This window comes from Bombina bombina, chromosome 4 (assembly GCF_027579735.1).
Source record: "Bombina bombina isolate aBomBom1 chromosome 4, aBomBom1.pri, whole genome shotgun sequence".
In the NCBI taxonomy this organism is placed as follows: Eukaryota; Metazoa; Chordata; class Amphibia; order Anura; family Bombinatoridae; genus Bombina; species Bombina bombina.
Genome location: NC_069502.1, coordinates 978,809,604 through 978,834,768, shown reverse-complemented (window position 1 = coordinate 978,834,768; position 25,165 = coordinate 978,809,604). Strand labels below are relative to the sequence as shown.

Sequence of the window (25,165 nt, the reverse complement as noted above, 5' to 3'; positions counted from 1 at the left end):
TCAGCTTTGTATGCTGAACCAATGGTGCAGGGATTATACAAAGATATCACAATTAATATCCTTAAATCCCAATGTTCGATCTTCTCTGACTTGGTGGTTGGATCACCATCGTTTAATTCAAGGGGCCTCTTTTGTTCGTCCAACCTGGACTGTGATCTCAACAGATGCGAGTCTTTCAGGTTGGGGAGCTGTATGGGGATCTCTGACAGCACAGGGGGTTTGGGAATCTCAGGAGGCCAGATTACCAATCAACATTTTGGAACTCCGTGCGATTTTCAGAGCTCTTCAGTTCTGGCCTCTTCTGAAGAGAGAAGCGTTTATTTGTTTTCAGACAATGTCACAACCGTGGCGTATGTCAATCATCAAGGTGGGACTCACAGTCCTCAGGCTATGAAAGAAGTATCTCGGATACTTGTATGGGCGGAATCCAACTCCTGTCTAATTTCTGCGGTTCACATCCCAGGTATAGACAATTGGGAAGCGGATTATCTCAGTCGCCAGGCGTTACATCCGGGCGAATGGTCTCTTCACCCAGAGGTATTTCTTCAGATTGTTCAAATCTGTGGACTTCCAGAAATAGATCTGATGGCTTCTCATCTAAACAGGAAAATTCCCAGGTATCTGTCCAGATCCAGGGATCCTCAGGCAGAAGCGGTGGATGCGTTGTCACTTCCTTGGAATTATCAACCTGCTTATATCTTTACGCCTCTAGTTCTTCTTCCAAGAGTGATTTCTAATCCTAATGGAGCATTCGTTTGTACTGCTGGTGGCTCCAGCATGGCCACACAGCTTTTTGGTATGCAGATCTCATTCGGATGGCCAGTTGCCAACCTTGGACACTTCCGTTAAGGCCGGACCTTCTATCTCAAGGCCCATTTTTCCATCAGGATCTCAAATCCTTAAATTTGAAGGTATGGAGATTGAACGCTTAATACTTAGTCATAGAGGTTTCTCTGATTCAGTGATTAATACTATATTACAGGCTCGTAAATCTGTATCTAGAAAGATTTATAACCGAGTTTGGAAGTCTTACATTTCTTGGTGTTCTTCTCATAAATTCTCTTGGCATTCTTTTAGAATTCCTAGAATTTTACAGTTTCTTTAGGATGGTTTGGAAAAAGGTTTGTCTGCAAGTTCTTTGAAAGGACAAATCTCTGCTCTTTCTGTTCTGTTTCACAGAAAAATTGCTAATCTTCATGATATTCATTGTTTTGTACAGGCTTTGGTTCGTATTAAGCCTGTCATTAAGTCTATTTCTCCTCCTTGGAGTCTTAATTTGGTTCTGAGGGCTTTACAGGCTCTTCCGCTTGAACCTATGCATTCTCTGGATATTAAATTACTTTCTTGGAAAGTTTTGTTCCTTTTGGCCATCTCTTCTGCTAGAAGAGTTTCTGAGTTATCTGCTCTTTCTTGTGAATCTCCTTTTCTGATTTTTCATCATTTAATTTTTTACCTAAAGTTGTGAATTCTAACAACATTAGTAGAGAAACTGTTGTTCCTTCATTGTGTCCTAATCCTAAGAATTCTCTGGAGAGATCTTTACATTCTTTGGATGTAGTAAGAGCTTTGAAATATTATGTTGAAGCTACTAAAGATTTCAGAAAGACTTCTAGTCTATTTGTTATCTTTTCTGGTTCTAGGAAAGGTCAGAAGGCTTTTGCCATTTCTTTGGCGTCTTGGTTAAAGTCCTTGATTCATCATGCTTATGTGGAGTCGGGTAAAACCCTGCCTCAAAGGATTACGGCTCATTCTACTAGGTCAGTTTCTACTTCCTGGGCTTTTAGGAATGAAGCTTCTGTTGATCAGATTTGCAAAGCAGCAACTTGGTCTTCTTTGCATACTTTTGCTAAATTCTACCATTTTGATGTTTTTTCTTCTTCTGAAGCAGTTTTTGGTAGAAAAGTACTTCAGGCAGCTGTTTCGGTTTGATTCTTCTACTTATAATTTCAGTTTTTTTCGTTATGTGATTAAAACTTTTTGATTTGGGTTGTGGATTATTTTTTCAGCGGAATTGGCTGTCTTTATTTTATCCCTCCCTCTCTAGTGACTCCTGTGTGGAAGTTCCACATCTTGGGTATCCCATACGTCACTAGCTCATGGACTCTTGCCAATAACATGAAAGAAAACATAATTTATGTAAGAACTTACCTGATGAATTCATTTCTTTCATATTGGCAAGAGTCCATGAGGCCCACCCTTTTTGTGGTGGTTATGATTTTTTTGTATAAAGCACAATTATTCCAATTCCTTGTTGATGCTTTCGCTCCTTTCTTATCACCCCACTTCTTTGCTATTCGTTAAACTGAATTGGGTGTGGTGAGGGGTGTATTTATAGGCATTTTGAGGTTTGGGAAACTTTGCCCCTCCTGGTAGGAATGTATATCCCATACGTCACTAGCTCATGGACTCTTGCCAATATGAAAGAAATTAATTTATCAGGTAAGTTCTTACATAAATTATGTTGGTTTTTTTTGCAAGATTTGCTACATACAAGATTTGCTACATACATGCTTACCACTGCAGCAGTGCAGTTTTAAATAACTTTTGGTTCAATTTGTGGACAACGGTTGTGTATTTATACTGTGCACTGATGGCTAGTTGTAATAAAGGGGATGTTCTTCCCAAAACGCTAATAACTTGAATGTGGCAAAAAATCTGAGTGTGTAGAAGCTTTGCTTATGTATATAATAATATATATTCTTGTTGCTATTGTCACAAATGTTAGTATTTAGCACATGCCTTGTATATAGTATATAACCCCCCTTTTTTCCTTTTACATTTAATAATGCAATATTATTAATATTTAGTACAACATTTTGTGTATATAGCACATACCACTTTTACTAATCTTTTTTCTCTATATATTTCACATAATACACCACACATTTATCTTTTTTACTCTTATTTATTTCCCTCGTTTTTTTATACCTTTGATATGGTACATATGGTACAATATAATAATGTTTTTGGTTTAGAGCTCATATATTTTTACCTTCTTTCAACTGACATTGCAGTACAGTTTGTATTGCAAGATATATAATGCACATCAGTTTGAATATATATAGCATATGATATTTCTTCTTTCTCCCTTCCATTCCCCTTTATTCTCCTCCTCCTCTTAAAGGTGTTTTAAAATGAAGATATTATTTATATATAATATGAACCTTTCGTGGAACATTATATTTTACTGGTAAATTACAACAAATAAGGTAAATGATCTGTGTTATATCAAAATATGGCACTTTTTAATTTTGAAATGAACAGTTTGACTGATAAGAATTTACAACAAAAATACACTGAATATTATTGTGAGAAAATTACTAAAAATAAACTTTTACAAACACAGTAACAATCTAAGGAATAAAAAAAAAAAGTTTGAACATGTTATCCATAAGCAGTTGGGTGAAGCCTCAAAATACAATTTCCTATAGCTCACTTCTTAATGACTTCTTTCTTAAGTGTTTCTGCTAGATGCTTCCTTTTCTCTAAGTTTTTCTTCTCTTCTTCTGTCATTTCCTGAAACAAAAACCATAATTATTGGAGAATTTTTCACACATTAAATATCAATAATTGGGATATACCTATCCCAGAAATAGACAGCAGATATACTGAGATTCAATAGCATTGATAGTATTTCTACATATCGCTATAGTTTTGTGTAATACTTTATTTTTGAGTGGCTCATCTTTCTTGTCAAGGTATGATTTCTTATTCTGGGCTAGATTACAAGTGCAGCGCAAAATATCGCTTTCGTGAAAACTATATTTGCGCTCCACTTAGTAATACCAGTGCACGCACATGTGCACTGGTATTACAAGTTGAGCGCAAAGTGAACGCGACCTCGTTTACAGGCACACAATAAATAAGCGATCCACTTGTAATGTAGCCCTCTGTGTTTTATTAATGCAGTCCACATCCTGCACAGGCACTTTTTATTTATAGTTCCCTGCTGGACAGCTGGACTCTTTTCCTGACACAATTAAAAAGATCCTCTTTAATTTGGAGCAACTGACAGCAGTCGTCCTTTGCTTACTAGAGTGTGTATATGTAATCAAGTAATGAAACACCAGGCATTTGATATATTTAATCATCAATATCTACTGTTGATATGAGTTCTACATTAAATGTCTAAATATGAATATAATGGTGAAACTGATAACATTTTAGGGTACATATATTTTAGCCCCATCATTTGTGGGCTCCATACAATGTTTTACCTGTCTTGTAAAAAAATCCTTATGTCATAACGCACTACTTTCTTCATAGAAAAGTGCTGGTTTTAATAAAAAAAAAAACTCTTGGATATGTAATGAAAAAAGTTCTGCATGATGCTACAAGAACAGTTACCTTTATTCAAAGAGCAGTTCACTTAAAGGGATACTAAACCCAATTTCTTTCTTTCATGATTCCTTCATGATTCAGATAGAGAATGGAATTTTAAGCAACTTTCTAATATACTACTATTATCAATTTTTCTTTATTCTCTTGCTATTTTTATTTGAAAAAGCAGAATTCTAAGCTAAGGAGACAGACCAAGTTTGGTTCAGCACACTGGATAGCTCATGCTGATTGGTGGCTACATTTAATGTAACAAAAATAGAAATAATGCAGAAATAATCCAGTATTTACTAAAATAAAACATAGCTTTTATCACAAATAATCAGTGATTCTAGCATCAATAACAAGAGCTGATACATTTCGTCTGGAAGGTGTGGTCTTAGCCTATATTTAAGCCTGATTATTATCACTCCGTAAAATATGAAAAAAAAAATTCTATAAAACTGTATCTTATCCTATATTTTTAGTCTTGTTGCTTTGGCCTTTAGTTTTAGTAGCTATAAAATTCAATGTTAAATAACAGGAAAAACTAGTTTCTTCTATCTGTACAAAAAGAGTGGGCTAATTAAGTAAAGCGATACACAGAAAAAAAAGCATATTTTCTACTCAAAACAGAACTGACAATTATTATTGCATTATACATTTACATATATCAAATGGGTCCTGACAGACAGGGGAGGCTACGCCCAGACCAAGCAGAAACCAGAGGTTTAGGACCGGGCCTTTAAACAGAGAAACCTTTCTTTCAACATTGTGCAAAAGCACCGAAAGACAACTGAAGACGAGTCCTCACATCGTCAGAACTAAGAATACTGAAGTATTCAGACAAAAAAAAGAACGTCTAACAGACCCAGACAAAAAACCCTGAGTCAAGAACATACAGCCATCATTAGGATGACACAGAAGAATACTTGCTGAGAAGTAAAAAGCGGCCAGCAAGAGAACAGATTGCAAAGGGAGAACTTGCAGACAGAAGGCACACTTCCAGGCAATCAAAGCCACTAGACCTACACAGATGGCTCCAAAAGGAGAAGCACATAACCTCAACGAGACCCACTGCACCCCCCAAGAAAGAGAGAGGTTAAACCCAGAAGCCGAAGGTGAATGGTAACCCAGGACCCTCAGCTTGTAAACCCAGGGGGCTAGCTACAATGCAAACCTAGATCCTGAAGATGACAACGCATCTCAGAACCCACTCCCAACTGCGCCAGTTCAAACATTGGTAGGTCTTGAAAACAGAACAGAAGAATCCCAACACCAGCTCAAAAACTAGCGGAAGAATGGCCACAGCCATCCCAACAGAGCACGGGTGCCAACCTGACTCCTTAGAAACAGACGACAAGGCCGTAGACCCAAAGGAATCTAACAAAAGGCCCACCATAGGCTCTACACGGAGCCAGCAAGACTCCAGATGGAACGTAACAACCCAGAGAAAAACACCCCTCTCTGAAAGGTAAACTCTCAGTTCGAACCTACTGAATCCAAGAGAATCCCTAGAAAAGGGATCACACCTCCATAAGAAGGAGAATAAGCCCCCCCACTCTAAGAAAAGGATGGGGCCAAAAAGGCAGAGCACCTGCCCACAAGACACAAAGCCACAGGCTAAAGGAGAGATCAATCTCCAACGCAGATGAACTTGGAAGAAATCCCTCAAAGGAATTAGCTGGCTAACACGCATTCAATGTACAATAGCTGCAGCAGCGACACTGCAAACCCATTCGCCTACACAGCAGTGAATCCATAAGGTTTCCACAGCAAGCTGACCAAGTGAAACCGACCATAAAGGCACAAGTCCAGCCCAATAAGCATCAGCACTCAGACAACCTGGCCAACTGTAAACAGGTCAATTAGTCCAAGTAAAAGGACATAGCCCAAGTTCCCAGGAACTGGGGAACCCCAAACCAAAGCCAAAAAGTCCGGCAACAAATCCACAAAGGAAAACACTGAGGGAAGCCTCAACAACAAGAAGCACAAGGGAGAAAACAGATCCAAACCCCCTATTGTTTAAACAAACAATATCCGAGAACTTAACACCCCGTCTGAAAAAAAAAAAAACAGACCACAGGGAGATATCAATGCAATATCCAGATTAACCCAGATAACGAGAAAACTTGCAAGTCCCGACCCAAGGAAGAGACCACCTCTTGCTAAAGTCCAATGCTCCAAAGGAGCTAAGACGTTAAAAGTTGTACAATGACACTAGAGCCCATAGACTCTCAAACAGCCGCAGGACAACAAGCAAGGGGATACCCCAAGGCCAAAATCACTCGAGCAAAGACTGGTCTCTGCATCACCTCCATACAATCAGAGGATCATAGAGAGAAAAGGACACACAGCATCCCCAGCTCCGAGCAGAGCCCAAGGAGACCACGCCCAGTGCCCCTAACAGGGAATGACCATATCCCAGAGGGGAACCCAGGTCCCTAAAAGGAGACGCAACTCACATGGAGACAACAGAGGAAGACCAAAAGGTCTCATAAAAACTGCTAGACAGTACACAGTCAATGTGCAATAGCAGCAGCTGGTCACATTCTGCAAGCTATCTGCTGCAAGGTAGCTGAACTACCCAATACACTACTAGCTGCTGAGAACTAAGTCCAGAAGGACAAATCCCAGGGCCTCAAAAGAAAAAAATGCCAAACCGCCAACTTGGCGGCAAAAGGGCGCAAGCCCACCAACCCTCCACTACATGGGAAGGAGCTTTAGGGTCTGGCAACCCCAGACACAAGAGAGAGACAGAGCGGAACTCCACTGACCCAGTCATCCAAATAGAAGGCTATAAGGACTGAGACAATCCTTCCTGCCTCACGGACCCACCTGTCCTCTAGAATGCTTAGTTGAACACAGAGGATAACATGAGCACTCTGCGCCTCTACCGGACCAACCAAGCAGAGCAGTGCCACGTGTCCGAACAGCTACCAGACATAACTAAATCCAAACAGAACCAGTCTGCAATCCGGGTCCTAACCGTCTAGCCGCATAAATCCTCCCTCAGAGGGGAAGGAGGAAAACAGACAGGACATCCTATTGGATGAAAATAAAATACAAGGCAACCCATAGGTTAACGCCCAAAAAGAAACAGGCCTACCGCAGGACCAGCCAAACGGATCCCTGATCTTCTAAAAAAAATTGGAAAAGATCTCAATACATGGACAATCAGATTACATCATCCCCACGTCTAATGAGGTGCGCCATTAGAAGAGCAGACTGAATATTCCCGTATCCGATAAGGTTGTTCAATAACTGAAAAAAAACATGTCTGAGTAACACGCAAAGGCGCGCAATTCTGTAACGAAAGGTACAACACTCAGGGACAGTCGCACCCGCAGGGAACTGTACAGTCCAAGGTGGAATACCCGGGACAACAGGAGCAGGACAGGGAAGGCACCACCCTGTCCTCAAACTCTAATTTAGGAAATAAAGGTTCATCAGGCAATATGACCTCTGAAACCCCTGAACTCGCCAAAAACTTCCTTTAGAAGAAGCGCAAATTCCTAAAACTAAAGTCTGGTTCCTCGGCAGCTGGAGGATGAGAGGCAGCAGACTCCGACCCAGAAAGTTCATACTCTGAAGTTTCAGAAAGAACCTCATCCTTGGATAACCCTATCAGTTAAATCCAAAAAACTAAATTTATGCTTACCTGATAAATTACTTTCTTTTACGATATGACGAGTACACAGATTTCATCCTTACTTGTGGGATATTAACCTCCTGCTAACAGGAAGTGGCAAAGAGCACCACAGCAGAGCTGTATATATAGCCCCTCCCCTTCCCCTCCACCCTCAGTAATTCGGCCGAAGGTATAGGAAGAGAAAAAGGAAAGGCTAAAAGGTGCAGAGGTGACTGAAGTTTACAAAAAATATAAAGAAAAACTGTCTTAAAAAGGGTGGGCCGTGGACTCGTCATATCGTAAAAGAAAGTAATTTATCAGGTAAGCATAAATTTAGTTTTCTTTTACAAAGATATGACGAGTCCACGGATTTCATCCTTACTTGTGGGAAACCAATACCAAAGCAATAGGACACGGATGAAAGGGAGGGACAAGACAGGAACCTAAACGGAAGGCACCACTGCTTGAAGAACCTTTCTCCCAAAGATAGCCTCAGAAAAAGCAAAAGTATCAAATTTGGAAAAAGTGTGAAGGGGTGACCAAGTCGCAGCCTTACAAATCTGTTCAACAAAGCCCATGTGGAAGCCACAGCCCTAGTAGAATGAGCCGTAATGAAGATGATTGACAGAAATCCTTAGTTGCCTGTAAGTAAAACTTTAAGGCACGGACCACGTCCAAGTTATGTAACAGACGCTCCTTCTTAGAAGAAGGATTAGGACACAAGGAAGGAACAACAATTTTCTGATTAATATTCTTATTCGAAACAACCTTAGGAAGGAACCCAGGTTTGGTACGTAAAACCAACTTATCAGAGTGAAATATGACATAAAGCGAATCACACTGTAATGCTGAAAGCTCAGAAACTCTTCGAGCAGAAGAAATAACAACCAAAAACAGAACTTTCCAAGATAATAGTTTAATATCTATGGAATGCATAGGTTCAAACGGAACTCCTTGCAGAACTCGAAGAACTAAATTTAAACTCCAGGGAGGAGTAATAGGTCTAAATACAGGCTTAATTCTAGATAGAGCCTGACAAAAAGACTGAAGATCTGATACATTTGCCAAACGTATGTGAAACAGAATTGACAAAGCCGAAATTTGTCCCTTTAAGGAACTTGCTGATAACCCTTTCTCCAATCCTTCTAGGAGAAAAGACAAAATCCTAGGAATCCTAACTTTACTCCATGAGTAACCCTTAGATTCACACCAATAAAGATATTTACGCCATATCTTATGATAGATTTTTCTAGTGACAGGCTTTCTAGCCTGTATCAAAGTATTGATAACTGAATGAGGGAATTTTCGTTTCGATAAAATCAAGCGTTCAATCTCCACGCAGTCAGTTGCAGAGAAATTAGATTTGGATGTTGGAAAGGACCTTGAATGAGAAGGTCCTGTCTCAACGGAAGTTTCCACGGTGGCAGAGAGGACATGTCCATTAGATCCGCATACCAAGTCCTGCGTGGCCACGCAGGCGCTATCAGGATCAATGAAGCTCTCTCCTGTTTGATTCGAGCAATCACGCGTGGGAGGAGAGGAAATGGTGGAAACATATAAGCTAGGCTGAACAACCAAGGTACTGCCAAGGCATCTATCAGTTCGGCCTGAGGATCCCTTGACCGGGATCCGTATCTTGGTAACTTGGCATTCTGACGAGATGCCATCAAATCCAATTCCGGTCTGCCCCATCTGAGAATCAATGAGGCAAATACCTCTGGGTGAAGTTCCCACTCCCCCGGATGAAAAGTCTGTCGACTAAGAAAATCTGCTTCCCAGTTCTCTACTCCTGGGATGTAGATCGCTGACAGATGACAAGAGTGGGCCTCTGCCGAACTGATTATCTTGGATACTTCTATCATCGCTAAGGAACTCTTTGTTCCCCCCTGATGATTGACATATGCCACAATCGTTATGTTGTCCGACTGGAATCTGATGAATTTGGCCGAAGCCAACTGAGGCCATGCCTGAAGTGCATTGAATATTGCCCTCAGTTCCAAAATATTGATTGGAAGTAGAGACTCCACTTGAGCCCAAACACCCTGAGCCTTCAGTGAATTCCAAACTGCACCCCAGCCCAGAAGGCTGGCATCTGTTGTCACTATCACCCATGAGGGTCTGCGGAAACAAGTCCCCTGGGACAGATGATCCGACGACAACCACTAAAGAAGAGAGTTTCTGGTCTCTTGATCCAGAATTATCTTTGGTCTCTTGATCCAGAATTATCTTTGGAAATAAATCTGCATAATCCCCATTCCACTGACCGAGCATACATAGTTGCAGTGGTCTTAGATGAAAGCGAGCAAACGGAACGATGCCCATTGCCGCTACCATTAATCCGATTACCTCCATACACTGAGCCACTGATGGCCGAGGAATGGACAGAAGTGCTCGGCAAGTATTCAAAATCTTTGATTTTCTGATCTCCTTCAGAAATATTTTCATGGCTACCGAGTCTATCAGAGTTCCCAAGAAAGGAACCCTTGTCTGTGGAACAAGTGAACTCTTCTCTATGTTTACCTTCCAGCCGTGAGTTCTCAGAAAAGACAACACTGTGTCCGTGTGAGATTTTGTCAGATGATATGTTGACGCCTAAATCAGAATATCGTCCAGATAAGGCGCCACCACTATCCCTTGCGGTCTGAGAACCGCCAAAAGAGACCCTAGAACCTTTGTGAAGACTCTGGGTGCTGTGGCCAACCCAAAAGGAAGAGCCATGAACTGATGTTTGTCCAAGAAGGCAAACCTTAGAAACCGATGATGATCTTTGTGGATTGGAATATGAAGGTAAGCATCCTTCAAATCCAGGGTAGTCATATATTGACCCTCCTGGATCATTGGCAAAATTGTTCGAATTGTCTTCATCTTGAATGATGGAACGCTTAAAAATTTGTTTAGACACTTGAGGTCCAAAATGGGTCTGAACGTTCACTCTTTTTTTGGGGACCACAAATAGGTTTGAGTATTACTCTCATAGTACACAGCGTAAGAACGCCTCTCTCAATCTGGTTTGCAGATCATTTTGAAAAATGAAATCTCCCTCTTGGGAGAAAATCCTTGAATTCTAATTGATAACCATGGGTCACTATTTCTAGTGCCCAGGAATCCTGAACATCTCTTGCCCAAGCCTGAGCAAAGAAAGAAAGTCTGCCCCCTACTAGATCTGGTCCCGGATCGGGGGCCACCCCTTCATGCTGTCTTAGGACCAGTAGTGGGTTTTTGGATTGTTTACCCTTATTCCAGTTCTGATTGGGTCTCCAGACTGACTTAGATTGGGAAAAATTCCCTTCCTGCTTAGTGAAAGAAGAAGAAGTGGGGGGTCCTCCTTTAAAGTTCCGAAAGGAACGTAAATTATTCTGTTTACCCCTCTTTTTAACCAACCTATCCTGAGGTAGGGCATGGCCCTTACCTCCTGTAATATCAGAAATGAACTCCTTCAATTCTGGCCCAAAAAGGTTCTTACCTTTAAAGGGAATAGCTAAAAGCTTATGTTTTGATGACACATCAGCAGACCAAGATTTGAGCCACAATGCTCTACGTGCTAAAATAGCAAATCCTGCTAATTTAGCAATTTGAAAAGCGGCATAAGTAATAAAAGAATTAGCTAGCTTAAGAGCCTTAATTCTATCTAGAATGTCATCTAATGGAGTATCAACCTTAAGAGACTCTTCTAGAGCCTCAAACCAAAAAGCTGCTGCAGTAGTTACTGGAACAATGCAAGCCGTAGGTTGTAAAAGAAATCCCTGATTAACAAATAATTTTTATAGTAGACCCTCTAATTTCTTATCCATAGGGTCCTTGAAAGCACAACTATCCTCAATGGGTATAGTAGTACGCTTACCTAGGGAAGATAAAGCTCCCTCTACCTTAGGGACCGTTTGCCATGAGTCCCGAATGGTATCTGATATAGGAAACATTTTCTTAAAATTAGGAGAGGGAGAAAACGGTATACCTGGTCTATCCCATTTCTTTCATGTAATTGGCAAGAGTCCATGAGCTAGTGACGTATGGGATATACATTCCTACCAGGAGGGGCAAAGTTTCCCAAACCTCAAAATGCCTATAAATACACCCCTCACCACACCCACAATTCAGTTTTACAAACTTTGCCTCCCATGGAGGTGGTGAAGTAAGTTTGTGCTAGATTTCTACGTTGATATGCGCTTCGCAGCAGGCTGAAGCCCAGTTTTCCTCTCAGAGTGCAGGGAATGTCAGAGGGATGTGAAGAGAGTATTGCCTATTTGAATACCATGGTCTTCCTCTAGGGGATCTATTTCATAGGTTCTCTGTTATCGGTCGTAGAGATTTCTTCTCCTACCTCCTTTTTCAGATTGACGATATACTCTTATATACCATTACCTCTACTGATTCTCGTTTCAGTACTGGTTTGGCTATCTACTATATGTAGATGAGTGTCTTAGGGTAAGTAAATCTTATTTTATTCATGACACTCTAAGCTATGGTTGGGCACTTTATATGTAAAGTTCTAAATATATGTTTTAAACTTATATTTGCCATGATTCAGGATAATCAGTATTCCTTCTTTCAGACTGTCAGTTTCATTTTTTTTGGGAAAATGCATATGAATAAATATTTTTCTTACCTTAAAAATTTCAATTTGACTTTTTTTCTAAATTGCGGGCTGTTAGGCTCGCGGGTGCAGAAAATGCTTCAATTTATTGCGTCATTTTTGGCACGAGACTTTTTTGGCGCAAAAATTTCGGCATTTCTGGCGTCATAGTTGACGCCGGAAGTTTTCACGTGGTTGCGTCATTTTTTGACGCATACGTGTTAGACTTTTTTTGGCGCCAAAAAATGTGGGCGTCATACTTGGCGCCAGTTTTTTTCACATTATTTCAGTCTCACTTTTTAGTTGCTTCTGGTTGCTAGAGGCTTGTTTTGTTTTGCATTTTTTCCCATTCCTGAAACTGTCATTTAAGGAATTTGATAATTATGCTTTATATGTTGTTTTTTCTATTACATATTGCAAGATGTCACTACCTGACCCTGGATCAGAATCTACTTCTGGAAAGACGCTGCCTGATGTTGGTTCTACCAAAGCTAAGTGCATTTGTTGTAAACTTTTGGTAACTGTTCCTCCGGCTGTAGCTTGTGTTAGTTGTCATGATAAACTTTCTAACGCAGATAATGTTTCCATTAGTAATAATCCATTACCTGTTGTTGTTCCTTCAACATCTAATGTTCAGGATGTTCCTGTTAATGTAAGAGAATTTGTTTCTAATTCTATTCGGAAGGCTCTGTCTGTTATTCCTCTTTCTAGTAAACGGAAAAGGTCTTTTAAAACTTCTCATATTTCAGATGAATTTTTAAATGACCACCATCATTCTGACTTATCTATTTCTGATGAGGATCTATCTGGTTCAGAAGATTCTGCCTCAGATATTGAAACTGATAAATCTTCATATTTGTTTAAGATGGAGTTTATTCGTTCTTTACTTAAAGAAGTGTTGATTGCATTAGATATGGAGGAGTCTAGTCCTCTTGATATTAAAACTAATAAGCGTTTAAATTCAGTTTTTAAACCCCATGTAGTTATTCCAGAAGTTTTTCCAGTTCCTGATGCTATTTCAGAAGTAATTTCTAGGGAATGGAATAGTCTGGGTACTTCATTTACTCTCCTCCAAGGTTTAAAAAAATTGTACCCTTTGCCATCTGATAGATTAGAGTTTTGGGAAAAAATCCCCAAAGTTGATGGGGCTATCTCTACTCTTGCTAAACGTACTACTATTCCTACGGCAGATAGTACTTCTTTTAAGGATCCTTTAGATAGGAAGCTTGAATCCTTTCTAAGGAAGGCTTATTTATGTTCAGGTAATCTTCTTAGACCTGCTATTTCTTTGGCTGATGTTGCTGCAGCTTCCACTTTCTGGTTGGAGGCTTTAGCGCAACAAGTGTCAGACCATAATGCTTATAGCATTCTTAAACTTCTTCAACATGCTAATAACTTTGTTTGTGATCCCATTCTTGATATCATTAGAATTGATGTCAGGTATATGTCTTTAGCTATTTTAGCTAGAAGAGCTTTATGGCTTAAGTCTTGGAATGCAGATATGACTTCTAAGTCAACATTGCTTTCTCTTTCTTTCCAAGGTAATAAATTATTTGGTTCACAGTTGGATTCGATAATTTCAACTGTTACTGGGGGAAAGGGAGCCTTTTTGCCTCAGGACAAAAAATCTAAAGGTAAATATAGGGCTGCTAATCGTTTTCGTTCCTTTCGTCAGAATAAGGAACAGAAGCCTGACCATTCTCCTAAAGGAACAGTTTCCGTTTGGAAACCTTCTCCAGTCTGGAATAAATCCAAGCCTTTTAGAAAGTCAAAACCAGCTCCTAAATCCGCATGAAGGTGCGGCCCTCATTCCAGCACAGCTGGTAGGGGGCAGGGTACGATTTTTCAAAGATGTTTGGATCAATTCGATTCACAGTCTTTGGATTCAGAACATTGTTTCACAAGGGTACAGAATAGGTTTCAAGGTAAGACCGCCTGTGAGAAGATTTTTTCTCTCACGCATTCCAGTAAACCCAGTAAAGGCTCGGGCGTTTCTGAAATGTGTTTCAGACCTAGAGTCGGCTGGGGTAATTGTGCCAGTTCCAGTTCTGGAACGGGGTCTGGGGTTTTATTCAAATCTGTTCATTGTACCAAAGAAGGAGAATTCCTTCAGACCAGTTCTGGATCTAAAAATATTGAATCGTTATGTAAGGATACCAACTTTCAAAATGGTGACTATAAGGACTATTCTGCCTTTTGTTCAGCAAGGGCATTATATGTCTACAATAGACTTACAAGATGCATATATTCATATTCCAATTCATCCAGATCACTATCAGTACCTGAGATTCTCTTTTCTTATATTTGGACGATATCTTGGTACTTGCTCAGTCTTTACATTCTGCCGAATCTCACACGAATCAACTTGTGTTGTTTCTTCAAAGACATGGTTGGAGGATCAATTTACCAAAGAGTTCCTTGATTCCTCAGACAAGGGTAACCTTTTTGGGTTTCCAAATAGATTTAGTGTCCATGACTTTGTCTCTAACAGAAAAGAGACGTCTGAAATTGGTTTCAGCTTGTCGAAACCTTCAGTCTCAATCGTTCCCTTCGGTAGCTTTGTGCATGGAAATTCTAGGTCTCATGACTGCTGCATCAGACGCGATCCCTTTTGCTCGTTTTCACATGAGACCTCTCCAGCTTTGTATGCTGAACCAATGGTGCAGGGATTATACAAAGATATCACAATTAATATCCTTAAATCCCAATGTTCGATCTTCTCTGACTTGGTGGTTGGATCACCATCGTTTAATTCAAGGGGCCTCTTTTGTTCGTCCAACTTGGACTGTGATCTCAACAGATGCAAGTCTTTCAGCTTGGGGAGCTGTATGGGGATCTCTGACAGCGCAGGGAGTTTGGGAATCTCAGGAGGCGAGATTACCAATCAACATTTTGGAACTCCGTGCGATTTTCAGAGCTCTTCAGTTCTGGCCTCTTCTGAAGAGAGAATTGTTTATTTGTTTTCAGACAGACAATGTCACAACCGTGGCATATGTCAATCATCAAGGTGGGACTCACAGTCCTCAGGCTATGAAAGAAGTATCTCGGATACTTGTATGGGCCGAATACAGCTCCTGTCTAATCTCTGTGGTTCACATCCCAGGTATAGACAATTGGGAAGCGGATTATCTCAGTCGCCAGACGTTACATCCGGGCGAATGGTCTCTTCACCCAGAGGTATTTCTTCAGATTTTTCAAATCTGGGGACTTCCAGAAATAGATCTGATGGCTTCTCATCTAAACAAGAAACTTCCCAGGTATCTGTCCAGATCCAAGGATCCTCAGGCGGAAGCGGTGGATGCGTTGTCGCTTCCTTGGAATTATCAACCTGCTTATGTCTTTCCGCCTCTAGTTCTTCTTCCAAAAGTGATTTCCAAAATCCTAATGGAGCCTTCGTTTGTACTGCTGGTGGCTCCAGCATGGCCTCACAGGTTTTGGTATGCGGATCTCGTTCGGATGGCCAGTTGCCAACCTTGGACACTTCCGTTTAGGCCAGACCTTCTATCTCAAGGCCCATTTTTCCATCAGGATCTCAAATCATTAAATTTGAAGGTATGGAGATTGAACGCTTGATATTTAGTCATAGAGGTTTCTCTGACTCAGTGATTAATACTATGTTACAGGCTCGTAAATCTGTGTCTAGAAAGATTTATTACCGAGTCTGGAAGACTTACATTTCTTGGTGTTCTTCTCATAAATTCTCTTGGCATTCTTTTAGAATTCCTAGAATTTTACAGTTTCTTCAGGATGGTTTGGATAAGGGTTTCTCTGCAAGTTCCTTGAAAGGACAAATCTCTGCTCTTTCTGTTCTTTTTCACAAAAGATTGCTAATCATCCTGATATTCATTGTTTTGTACAGGCTTTGGTTCTTATCAAGCCTGTCATTAAGTCAATCTCTCCTCCTTGGACTCTTAATTTGGTTCTGAGGGCTTTACAGGCTCCTCCGTTTCAACCTATGCATTCTCTGGATATTAAATTACTTTCTTGTAAAGTTTTGTTCCTTTTGGCCATCTCTTCTGCTAGAAGAGTTTCTGAGTTGTCTGCTCTTTCTTGTTAATCTCCTTTTCTGATTTTTCATCAGGATAAGGCGGTGTTGCGGACTTCATTTAAATGTTTACCTAAAGTTGTGAATTCTTACAACATTAGTAGAGAAATTGTTGTCCCTTCATTGTGTCCTAATCCTAAGAATTCTCTGGAGAGATCTTTACATTTTTTGGATGTAGTAAGAGCTTTGAAATATTATGTTGAAGCTACTAAAGATTTCAGAAAGACTTCTAGTCTATTTGTTATCTTTTCCGGTTCCAGGAAAGGTCAGAAAGCTTCTGCCATTTCTTTGGCGTCTTGGTTAAAGTCTTTGATTCATCATGCTTATGTAGTGTCGGGTAAATCCCCGCCTCAAAGGATTACGGCTCATTCTACTAGGTCAGTTTCTACTTCCTGGGCTTTTAGGAATGAAGCTTCTGCTGATCAGATTTGCAAAGCAGCAACTTGGTCTTCTTTGCATACTTTTACTAAATTCTACCATTTTGATGTCTTTTCTTCTTCAGAAGCAGTTTTTGGTAGAAAAGTACTTCAGGCAGCTGTTTCAGTTTGATTCTTCTGCTTATTATTTCAATTTTTTGATTTGGGTTGTGGATTATTTTTTCAGCGGAATTGGCTGTCTTTATTTTATCCCTCCCTCTCTAGTGACTCTTGCGTGGAAGTTCCACATCTTGGGTATCTGCTATCCCATACGTCACTAGCTCATGGACTCTTGCCAATTACATGAAAGAAAACATAATTTATGTAAGAACTTACCTGATAAATTCATTTCTTTCATATTGGCAAGAGTCCATGAGGCCCACCCTTTTTTGTGGTGGTTATGATTTTTTTGTATAAAGCACAATTATTCCAATTCCTTGTTTGAAGATTTCGCTCCTTTCTTATCACCCCACTTCTTGGCTATTCGTTAAACTGAATTGTGGGTGTGGTGAGGGGTGTATTTATAGGCATTTTGAGGTTTGGGAAACTTTGCCCCTCCTGGTAGGAATGTATATCCCATACGTCACTAGCTCATGGACTCTTGCCAATATGAAAGAAATGAATTTATCAGGTAAGTTCTTACATAAATTATATTTTCTTACTAATAATTTCCAAAATTCTCTTAGGAACCGGAAAAACATCAGTGTAAGTAGGAACTTCCAAATATTTATCCATTTTACACAATTTCTCTGGAGGAATCACAATAGGATCACAAACATCCAGAGTCGCTAAAACCTCCCTAAGCAACAGGCGGAGGTGTTCAAGCTTAAATTTAAATGACATCCGAATCTGTCTGAGACAAAACATTCCCTGAATCAGAAATTTCACCCTCAGACAGTAATTCCCTGATCCCCAACTTAGAGCACTGTGAGGGAACATCGGAAATAGCTAATAAAGCATCAGGGGATTCAGTATTTACATTAATACTTGACCTACTGCGTTTACCCTGCAACACTGGTAATTTAGACAATACCTCTGAAAGGGTAGTTGACATAACTGTAGCCATCTCTTGCAGAGTAAAGGAATTAGATGCAGTAGAAGTACTTGGCGTCGCTTGTGTGGGCATAAAAGGTTGTGAAACTTGGGGAGAATGGGATGGCATATCCTGATTCTCTTCAGACTGAGAATCATCCTTAGGCACACATACTTTATTTAGAATATGCTTTTTACATTGTAAAGCCCTTTCAGTACAAAAGTTACACAATGTTAGAGGGGGTTGCACAATAGCTTCTAAACACATAGAACAATGAGAAACCTCAATGTCAGACATGTTAAACAGACTAGTAATACCACAAAAGTCGTTTAAACACTTATTTATAGCATAAAATAAACATTAGAAAAAACGTGTACTGTGCCTTTAAGAAAAGAAAAAGTGAACAATTTTTCCAAAATGCACAAAAAAACTTTAAATTATTCCCAAATTTAACTTAATATCGTTGGTTAATCCAAAAATTACTGCACCCCGAAGCAAGGGCAGAAATAAGGCTTTAGAAGTACTTATATCAACATGTAGTCAAAAGACAGATAAAAATACACTCTGCACCTGCAGAGCTGTGGCGCCTACCTGCCCCCAGGGTACTTTGAATCAAGTTTCCAACCCTTCAAACCAGCTACACAGTCCAGGAGACACCGAGTTACTGTTTGCTGCTGCTAAGCCTGAAGGAATTGCGCCAAAATAGGCTCCGCCCCTTAAGGTCAAAAGTTGGAGTAGGCCCAAACAACACCGCATGGAAATGCAGTTTTGCACTAAAGTAAAAATACACACACACAATACAACCCTCAAGCATAAAACCAAAAAGTTTTAAGTGCCAAAAATAAAAAACATAAAAGATCGTTTTTTATATTGTCTCCCATGTCACATAATGCCCAAATATCAACTAATGATAAATATAATATAGGAACTCCAGTAACACCCCTCTTATTAAAATAGGTTTTACTGCTTACCCCATTCCCATACAGGGAAATAATGCCAGCCAGTTCTGATACACCAAGTCTCCTCAGAAAAAAAGGCTGCACATACCTTAATGCTGCTTGTAGCATGAAACCGGTCTCCACACTGAAGATGTCTCATGGTTACCTTCAGAAGTCTTGTGGGAACCAGCGTGGATCTTAGTTACAAATGCTAAGATCATTAAACCTCAGGGCAGAAACCTTCTTCCATATCCCCCTGAGGAAAATAGTATGCACTGGTACCATTTAAAAGGTACCATTTAAAAAAAGAGAAAGACTGAGGGTGGAGGGGAAGGGGAGGGGCTATATATATACAGCTCTGCTGTGGTGCTCTTTGTCACTTCCTGTTAGCAGGAGGTTAATATCCCACAAGTAAGGATGAAATCCGTGGACTCGTCATATCTTTGTAAAATAAATTATTTGATGTACAATGAGGTAGACTCCTTACTAGCCCAGCAGATTGGCATGTTGGTCACATTACCCAGGAAAATCTCCAGAAGCACGCGCCCTGAGATAGATACCCCCGAAAAAAATACTACGGGAGAGTCACATGACTGATCTAGATCTATCTTTTGAGATACATCTGAAAAATCTCCCTGCTATGAAAAATAGCAAAGGAAATTATGTCTGTGGTAGACCAATTCCCTCCAATGTCAAATCACTGAAAAGCGAGGAATCAGCTGTAGCTAGATTCAAATTCCCAATCTACTGGTTGCCAAAATAGAGCTCTATCAAGGACCAAACATACCGCACCTGGTGTTCACAGGTGGTCTCCCATACAGGTACAGGCCAGGCCTGACCCTGTATAACTCCTGAGATCAGCCGGAATCGGGTGCATCAAGGTATAGTGACGGTAAACCCTAATAATGATCCTTGAGGATAGAGAAGGGGACCCCTACTCCAGATTAATTTTCCCTCCATGGGGAAGAAGAGTGGACAAGATCTCTTAAAGGAGATTTAACTCGAAATAAGGATGACACCTGAATTATAAATTCTCCAGAAAAAACAACCCTTGCAATATCCCAAGACATACCAGTCTGTCTAGGATGACGAAAACTCAGAAACTCGAGATTGACGGAAAGAATCTGAGTTACGTGAAGTAAATACTTAGATCCTGTTCCCAAACTGGGACTGTGAATGTCACTCCCAGAGAGGTGAATCCTGAACATACAGTTCGAGAAAAGCCTCTCATTAAACCTGGATTACCGATACCCTAGAAATAGAAATCTGACCCTGAAAGGAAATCTTGAATTGGATTCCAAAGGGCATGACTGAGCAAAATAAGGTAAAAGAAAACTATCCTTCAGTCATACTCTGACATAAGGTAGAAAGAAAAAATCTTTCACCCTTACAGCCAGAAAAATATTCTGCTATTCCAAGTCCCAACAAGGTCTCAATCTTAAAAGGAGACGCCAAAAGCGTTGATTAGGAGGAAAAATAAAAACTGAACCTGCAACTGCAGAATTATAAAACCTAAGCTGTACCACTAAACCACAGGTAGGTTACTCAGCTGCCAAGACTGCAGCCTCGATGTCTGGCGGCTAGTATAGCAAGTCTAAAGAGACAAGGCATTGCTCTAAAAGAACAATTAAAGATACTTTATCCAACATAGTAGAAAAGTTCCCTATTACTTAGGACACCGTGCAAATAAAGAGTCAGCAACAGGAGAATCCCTAAAATGACTGGAGACAGGGAGAAAGGTATCGCTAGCTTCTTCTACTTCTATGAAAAATTATTTATAGCACTTCTAGCACCTGCCCTGAAGAAAGGAACATCACATCATTTACCAAACTTCCAAGGATTGACAACGACGGGGGCATCGATGTCGTCCAAGTAGCCAAAAACCTCTTTTAACAATACACAAGGTGTTCAAGCATACATCTGAAGGAGATCACTTCAGCATCAGAAGAAGGAATTATACTGCCCAAATCTGAGATTTCACCCTCAGAAACTGCCGGTGAATCCTTCTCACCAGACGTAGGCGAGACATCGACCTGTATAGCAGAATGTGGAACAGAAACCCTACTACTATCTGGAAACTTTAATGTCCTCTTGCATTTTCCCTGTAAGTAAGGAAAAACAGACAAAACCATAGATACCGCAGAGGGTACCTGAGCTGTTCTGTAGCAAATACACTCTTCCAGGAGATTTAGAGGAACCGCAGGACACTGCATGCGACGCCATAGAGGCTTGTGACGTATAAGGAGAAATCTGTGGCAATGCCTGAAAAGCATTATCCTGGGAGACATGAGACTCAGATTGCAACAACTAGGTGTACATTCCATAGCTATGGCTAATATAAACCAAAAGGCAAAGACCAATTAAATTGTCTAGAAATTATGTACTGAGAAACAAAAGGCTCAAAGAAAAATAAATATCCTTATTTCCAAAAATATTTTATTTAACATGAGGGACATAAATGTTTACAACAATCTGCCCTTAAAATAATATAAAGGACATAAATGTTTACCAAACAAATGTTGTCCTTAAGAGCCATAATCTTATAAAGAAAAATAGACCCTATTTTAAGGACAAATGAATGTCCTAACAAAAGTGGAATATAACCTTAAGAAATATGACACAAATATTTAAAACACGGTATGGCCATAAACCTAGATGTGAAAATAACGTTATTGTCAGGGAAACATCTATATTAATAACAATATGCTCTAAAAGTGAGGAAATTTGGCTGCTTGCTGACAAAAAGCTTTAAAACATACAGTTGTAAAAATGAGCACTCATTAAATAATTAGAATTTTTATCTCTGAGCGCCCCTGCTCTAATTCCTACAAGCTGACAGCTTGACACGGAGGAATATCCAACGAACATTTTATAAGATAGTGTCGCACTTGACACAGAAAAGACAGAGGCGGGAACCAAAAATGGACAGAAAATAAAGCTTCATTCTCCCGAAAGTATAAAACACAACACAGTGCAGACGTCCCGACCTTCCTGTGTAAATTTCCCCCTTTCAGGCAAAATAATAATTTTAGGTCCACTCTTAACTAGCAAGCAGAAGATAAAATCTGCAAATAGCCTCATTGGAATGGCGCCTCTAGCTCCGTGCAGAACCTAGAGGAACTTTGCAAAATGCACATCATGAACGAGGGAATGATGAACCTCACACAACAATGTCTTAAAAATGTTTTAACTGAGTCACCATATAAAGTTAACCCCTTCCTTGCTATAAGGAGGATAACCCCAAAGTCTCCATGTCACTATGAAGTGCCTGCCCACTGCCATTAAACATCCTGGATTATGGATGTAATGTCCCACATAAAGTACAGAGAGAAATTAAGCCCTGTAGTGCCAGCCTCCTAGCCCCAGAAGACAAAAAGGCACTTACCTGTACATTCAGCTGTCCGGCAGGAGGACAGCCCACCCGGTATGAGAGGATGCCTCTCCTCACATGGATCTGTGGAAAAAAGGAAAGACTGGGTAAGCTGTTTGAGAGGCGCAGTGGGGATTGTACCCCACAAGTTCCCAATTGCTTAAAAGCCACCACTGCACTACTGAAGAGACTGACGTGGGCTATGGCTAGACCCCAGAAAAGATCAGAGCAAATCTGCTCTGCTTTAAAATAATAAACTCTTGATTGAAGAAAACTTCTTATCAGACACCTAAACTTCACATCTTCCTTGCAACGCAAGCAAAGAGAATGACTGGGGGTTGTGTGGGCAGGGAAGTGATACTTATCAGCTTTGCTGTGGTGCTCTTTGCCTCCTCCTGCTGGCCAGGAGTGATATTCCCAACAGTAATTGATGATGATCCGTGGACTCACCGTGTCATTAGAAAGAAATCAAATAAACATATAAGATTATTATTCCCCCCTGTTCAATAATCCCCCTAAGGAGATATTAACCCTTGATTCTATAAAGATAAAAGGCGCCACACCGTGACCCTGTCTTCTGTGTTAACATTATGTAATAAAAAAAAACAAAACAGAATCTATGCCGTGGAACAGGAACACGGCCCTTCAAGTGTGACAGGTCGTAGCATCGCTCCTGACATGGACTTGAGAGAAAAAGCAGTCTGCAAAACCCGTCAACGCCGCTTGCTGTAGGAGCTGTTAATATGAGTCATGATGGCGTCGCAAAAGAGAACTCTCCCTGCATCTCCGGACACTAACTTTCAAACAGGCACTCACTGAGAAGCTTATAGGGCTACTTAAAACTCCTGTCCCATTGTGAAGAGTAGTACCCTCCATAAGAGACAAAACAAATTCTGACACTTCTCTGCCAACCTCCTGGGACGAAAAGCAAAGAATGACTGGGGGATGAGGGAAGTGGGAGGAGTATTTAAGCCTTTGGCTGGGGTGTCTTTGCCTCCTCCTTATTTTCCCAAAAGTAATGAATGCAGCTGTGGACTCTTTCCAATTGGGAAATTGGGAAGAATATATATATATATATATATATATATATATATATATATATATATACCGTATTTTTCGCTCCATAAGACGCACCTGACCATAAGACGCACCTAATTTTTAGAGGAGGAAAACAAGAAAAAAAATATTCTGAAGAGAGCTTGTGTGTGATTGAGAGTGTGTGATGTGTGAGAGAGCTTGTGTGTGATTGAGAGTGTGTGATATGCCCCATGTAAAAAACATAATTTATGCTTACCTGATAAATTTATTTCTCTTGTAGTGTGTTCAGTCCACGGGTCATCCATTACTGATGGGATATATTCTCCTTCCCAACAGGAAGTTGCAAGAGGATCACCCAAGCAGAGCTGCTATATAGCTCCTCCCCTCACATGTCATATCCAGTCATTCGACCGAAACAAGACGAGAAAGGAGAAACTATAGGGTGCAGTGGTGACTGGAGTTAGAACCTGCTTCAAATAGACAGGGCGGGCCGTGGACTGAACACACTACAAGAGAAATAAATTTATCAGGTAAGCATAAATTATGTTTTCTCTTGTTAAGTGTGTTCAGTCCACGGGTCATTTATTACTTATGGGATACCAATACCAAAGCTAAAGTACACGGATGATGGGAGGGACAAGGCAGGAACATTAAACAGAAGGAACCACTGCCTGTAGAACCTTTCTCCCAAAAACAGCCTCCGAAGAAGCAAAAGTGTCAAATTTGTAAAATTTGGAAAAAGTATGAAGTGAAGACCAAGTTGCAGCCTTGCAAATCTGTTCAACAGAGGCCTCATTCTTAAAGGCCCAGGTGGAAGCCACAGCTCTAGTGGAATGAGCTGTAATTCTTTCAGGAGGCTGCTGTCCAGCAGTATCATAGGCTAAGCGTATTATGCTACGAAGCCAAAAAGAGAGAGAGGTAGCCGAAGCCTTTTGACCTCTCCTCTGTCCAGAGTAAACGACAAACAGAGAAGAAGTTTGTCGAAAATCTTTAGTTGCCTGTAAGTAGAACTTCAGGGCACGGACCACGTCTAGATTATGCAAAAGACGTTCCTTCTTTGAAGAAGGATTAGGACATAAGGATGGAACAACAATCTCTTGATTGATATTCTTGTTAGAAACAACCTTAGGTAAAAACCCAGGTTTAGTACGCAGGACTACCTTGTCTGAATGAAAGATCAAATAAGGAGAATCACAATGTAAGGCAGATAACTCAGAGACTCTTTGAGCCGAGGAAATAGCCATCAAAAACAGAACTTTCCAAGATAAAAGCTTAATATCAATGGAATGAAGGGGTTCAAACGGAACACCCTGAAGAACTTTAAGAACCAAGTTTAAGCTCCACGGAGGAGCAACAGCTTTAAACACAGGCTTAATCCTAGCCAAAGCCTGACAAAAAGCTGGACGTCTGGATTCTCTGCCAGACGCTTGTGTAAAAGAATAGACAGAGCAGAAATCTGTCCCTTTAGTGAACTAGCGGATAAGCCCTTTTCTAAACCCTCTTGTAGAAAAGACAATATCCTAGGAATCCTAACCTTACTCCATGAGTAACTCTTGGATTCACACCAATATAAATATTTACGCCATATCTTGTGGTAAATTTTTCTGGTAACAGGTTTCCCAGCCTGTATTAATGTATCAATAACCGAATCCGAAAACCCACGCTTTGATAGAATCAAGCGTTCAATTTCCAAGCAGTCAGCCTCAGAGAAATTAGGTTTGGATGGTTGAAAGGACCCTGAATTAGAAGGTCCTGCCTCAGGGGTAGAGACCATGGTGGACAGGACGACATGTCCACTAGGTCTGCA

The 25,165-nt window shown here is 40.4% G+C and overlaps 1 protein-coding gene across 1 annotated transcript in view; it reads right to left on the bottom strand.

Annotated features, from left to right (window-relative positions):
• Window positions 1–2,885: 2,885 nt before the first annotated feature.
• CFAP36 (cilia and flagella associated protein 36) overlaps window positions 2,886–25,165 on the bottom strand; it is a 413,629-nt gene continuing 391,349 nt past the window's right edge. Inside the window, exon 10 of the mRNA XM_053712018.1 lies at window positions 2,886–3,516. Within this exon, the coding sequence (XP_053567993.1) occupies window positions 3,433–3,516 (84 nt within the window). The 3' untranslated portion in view covers window positions 2,886–3,432. The remainder of the gene's footprint in view (window positions 3,517–25,165) is intronic.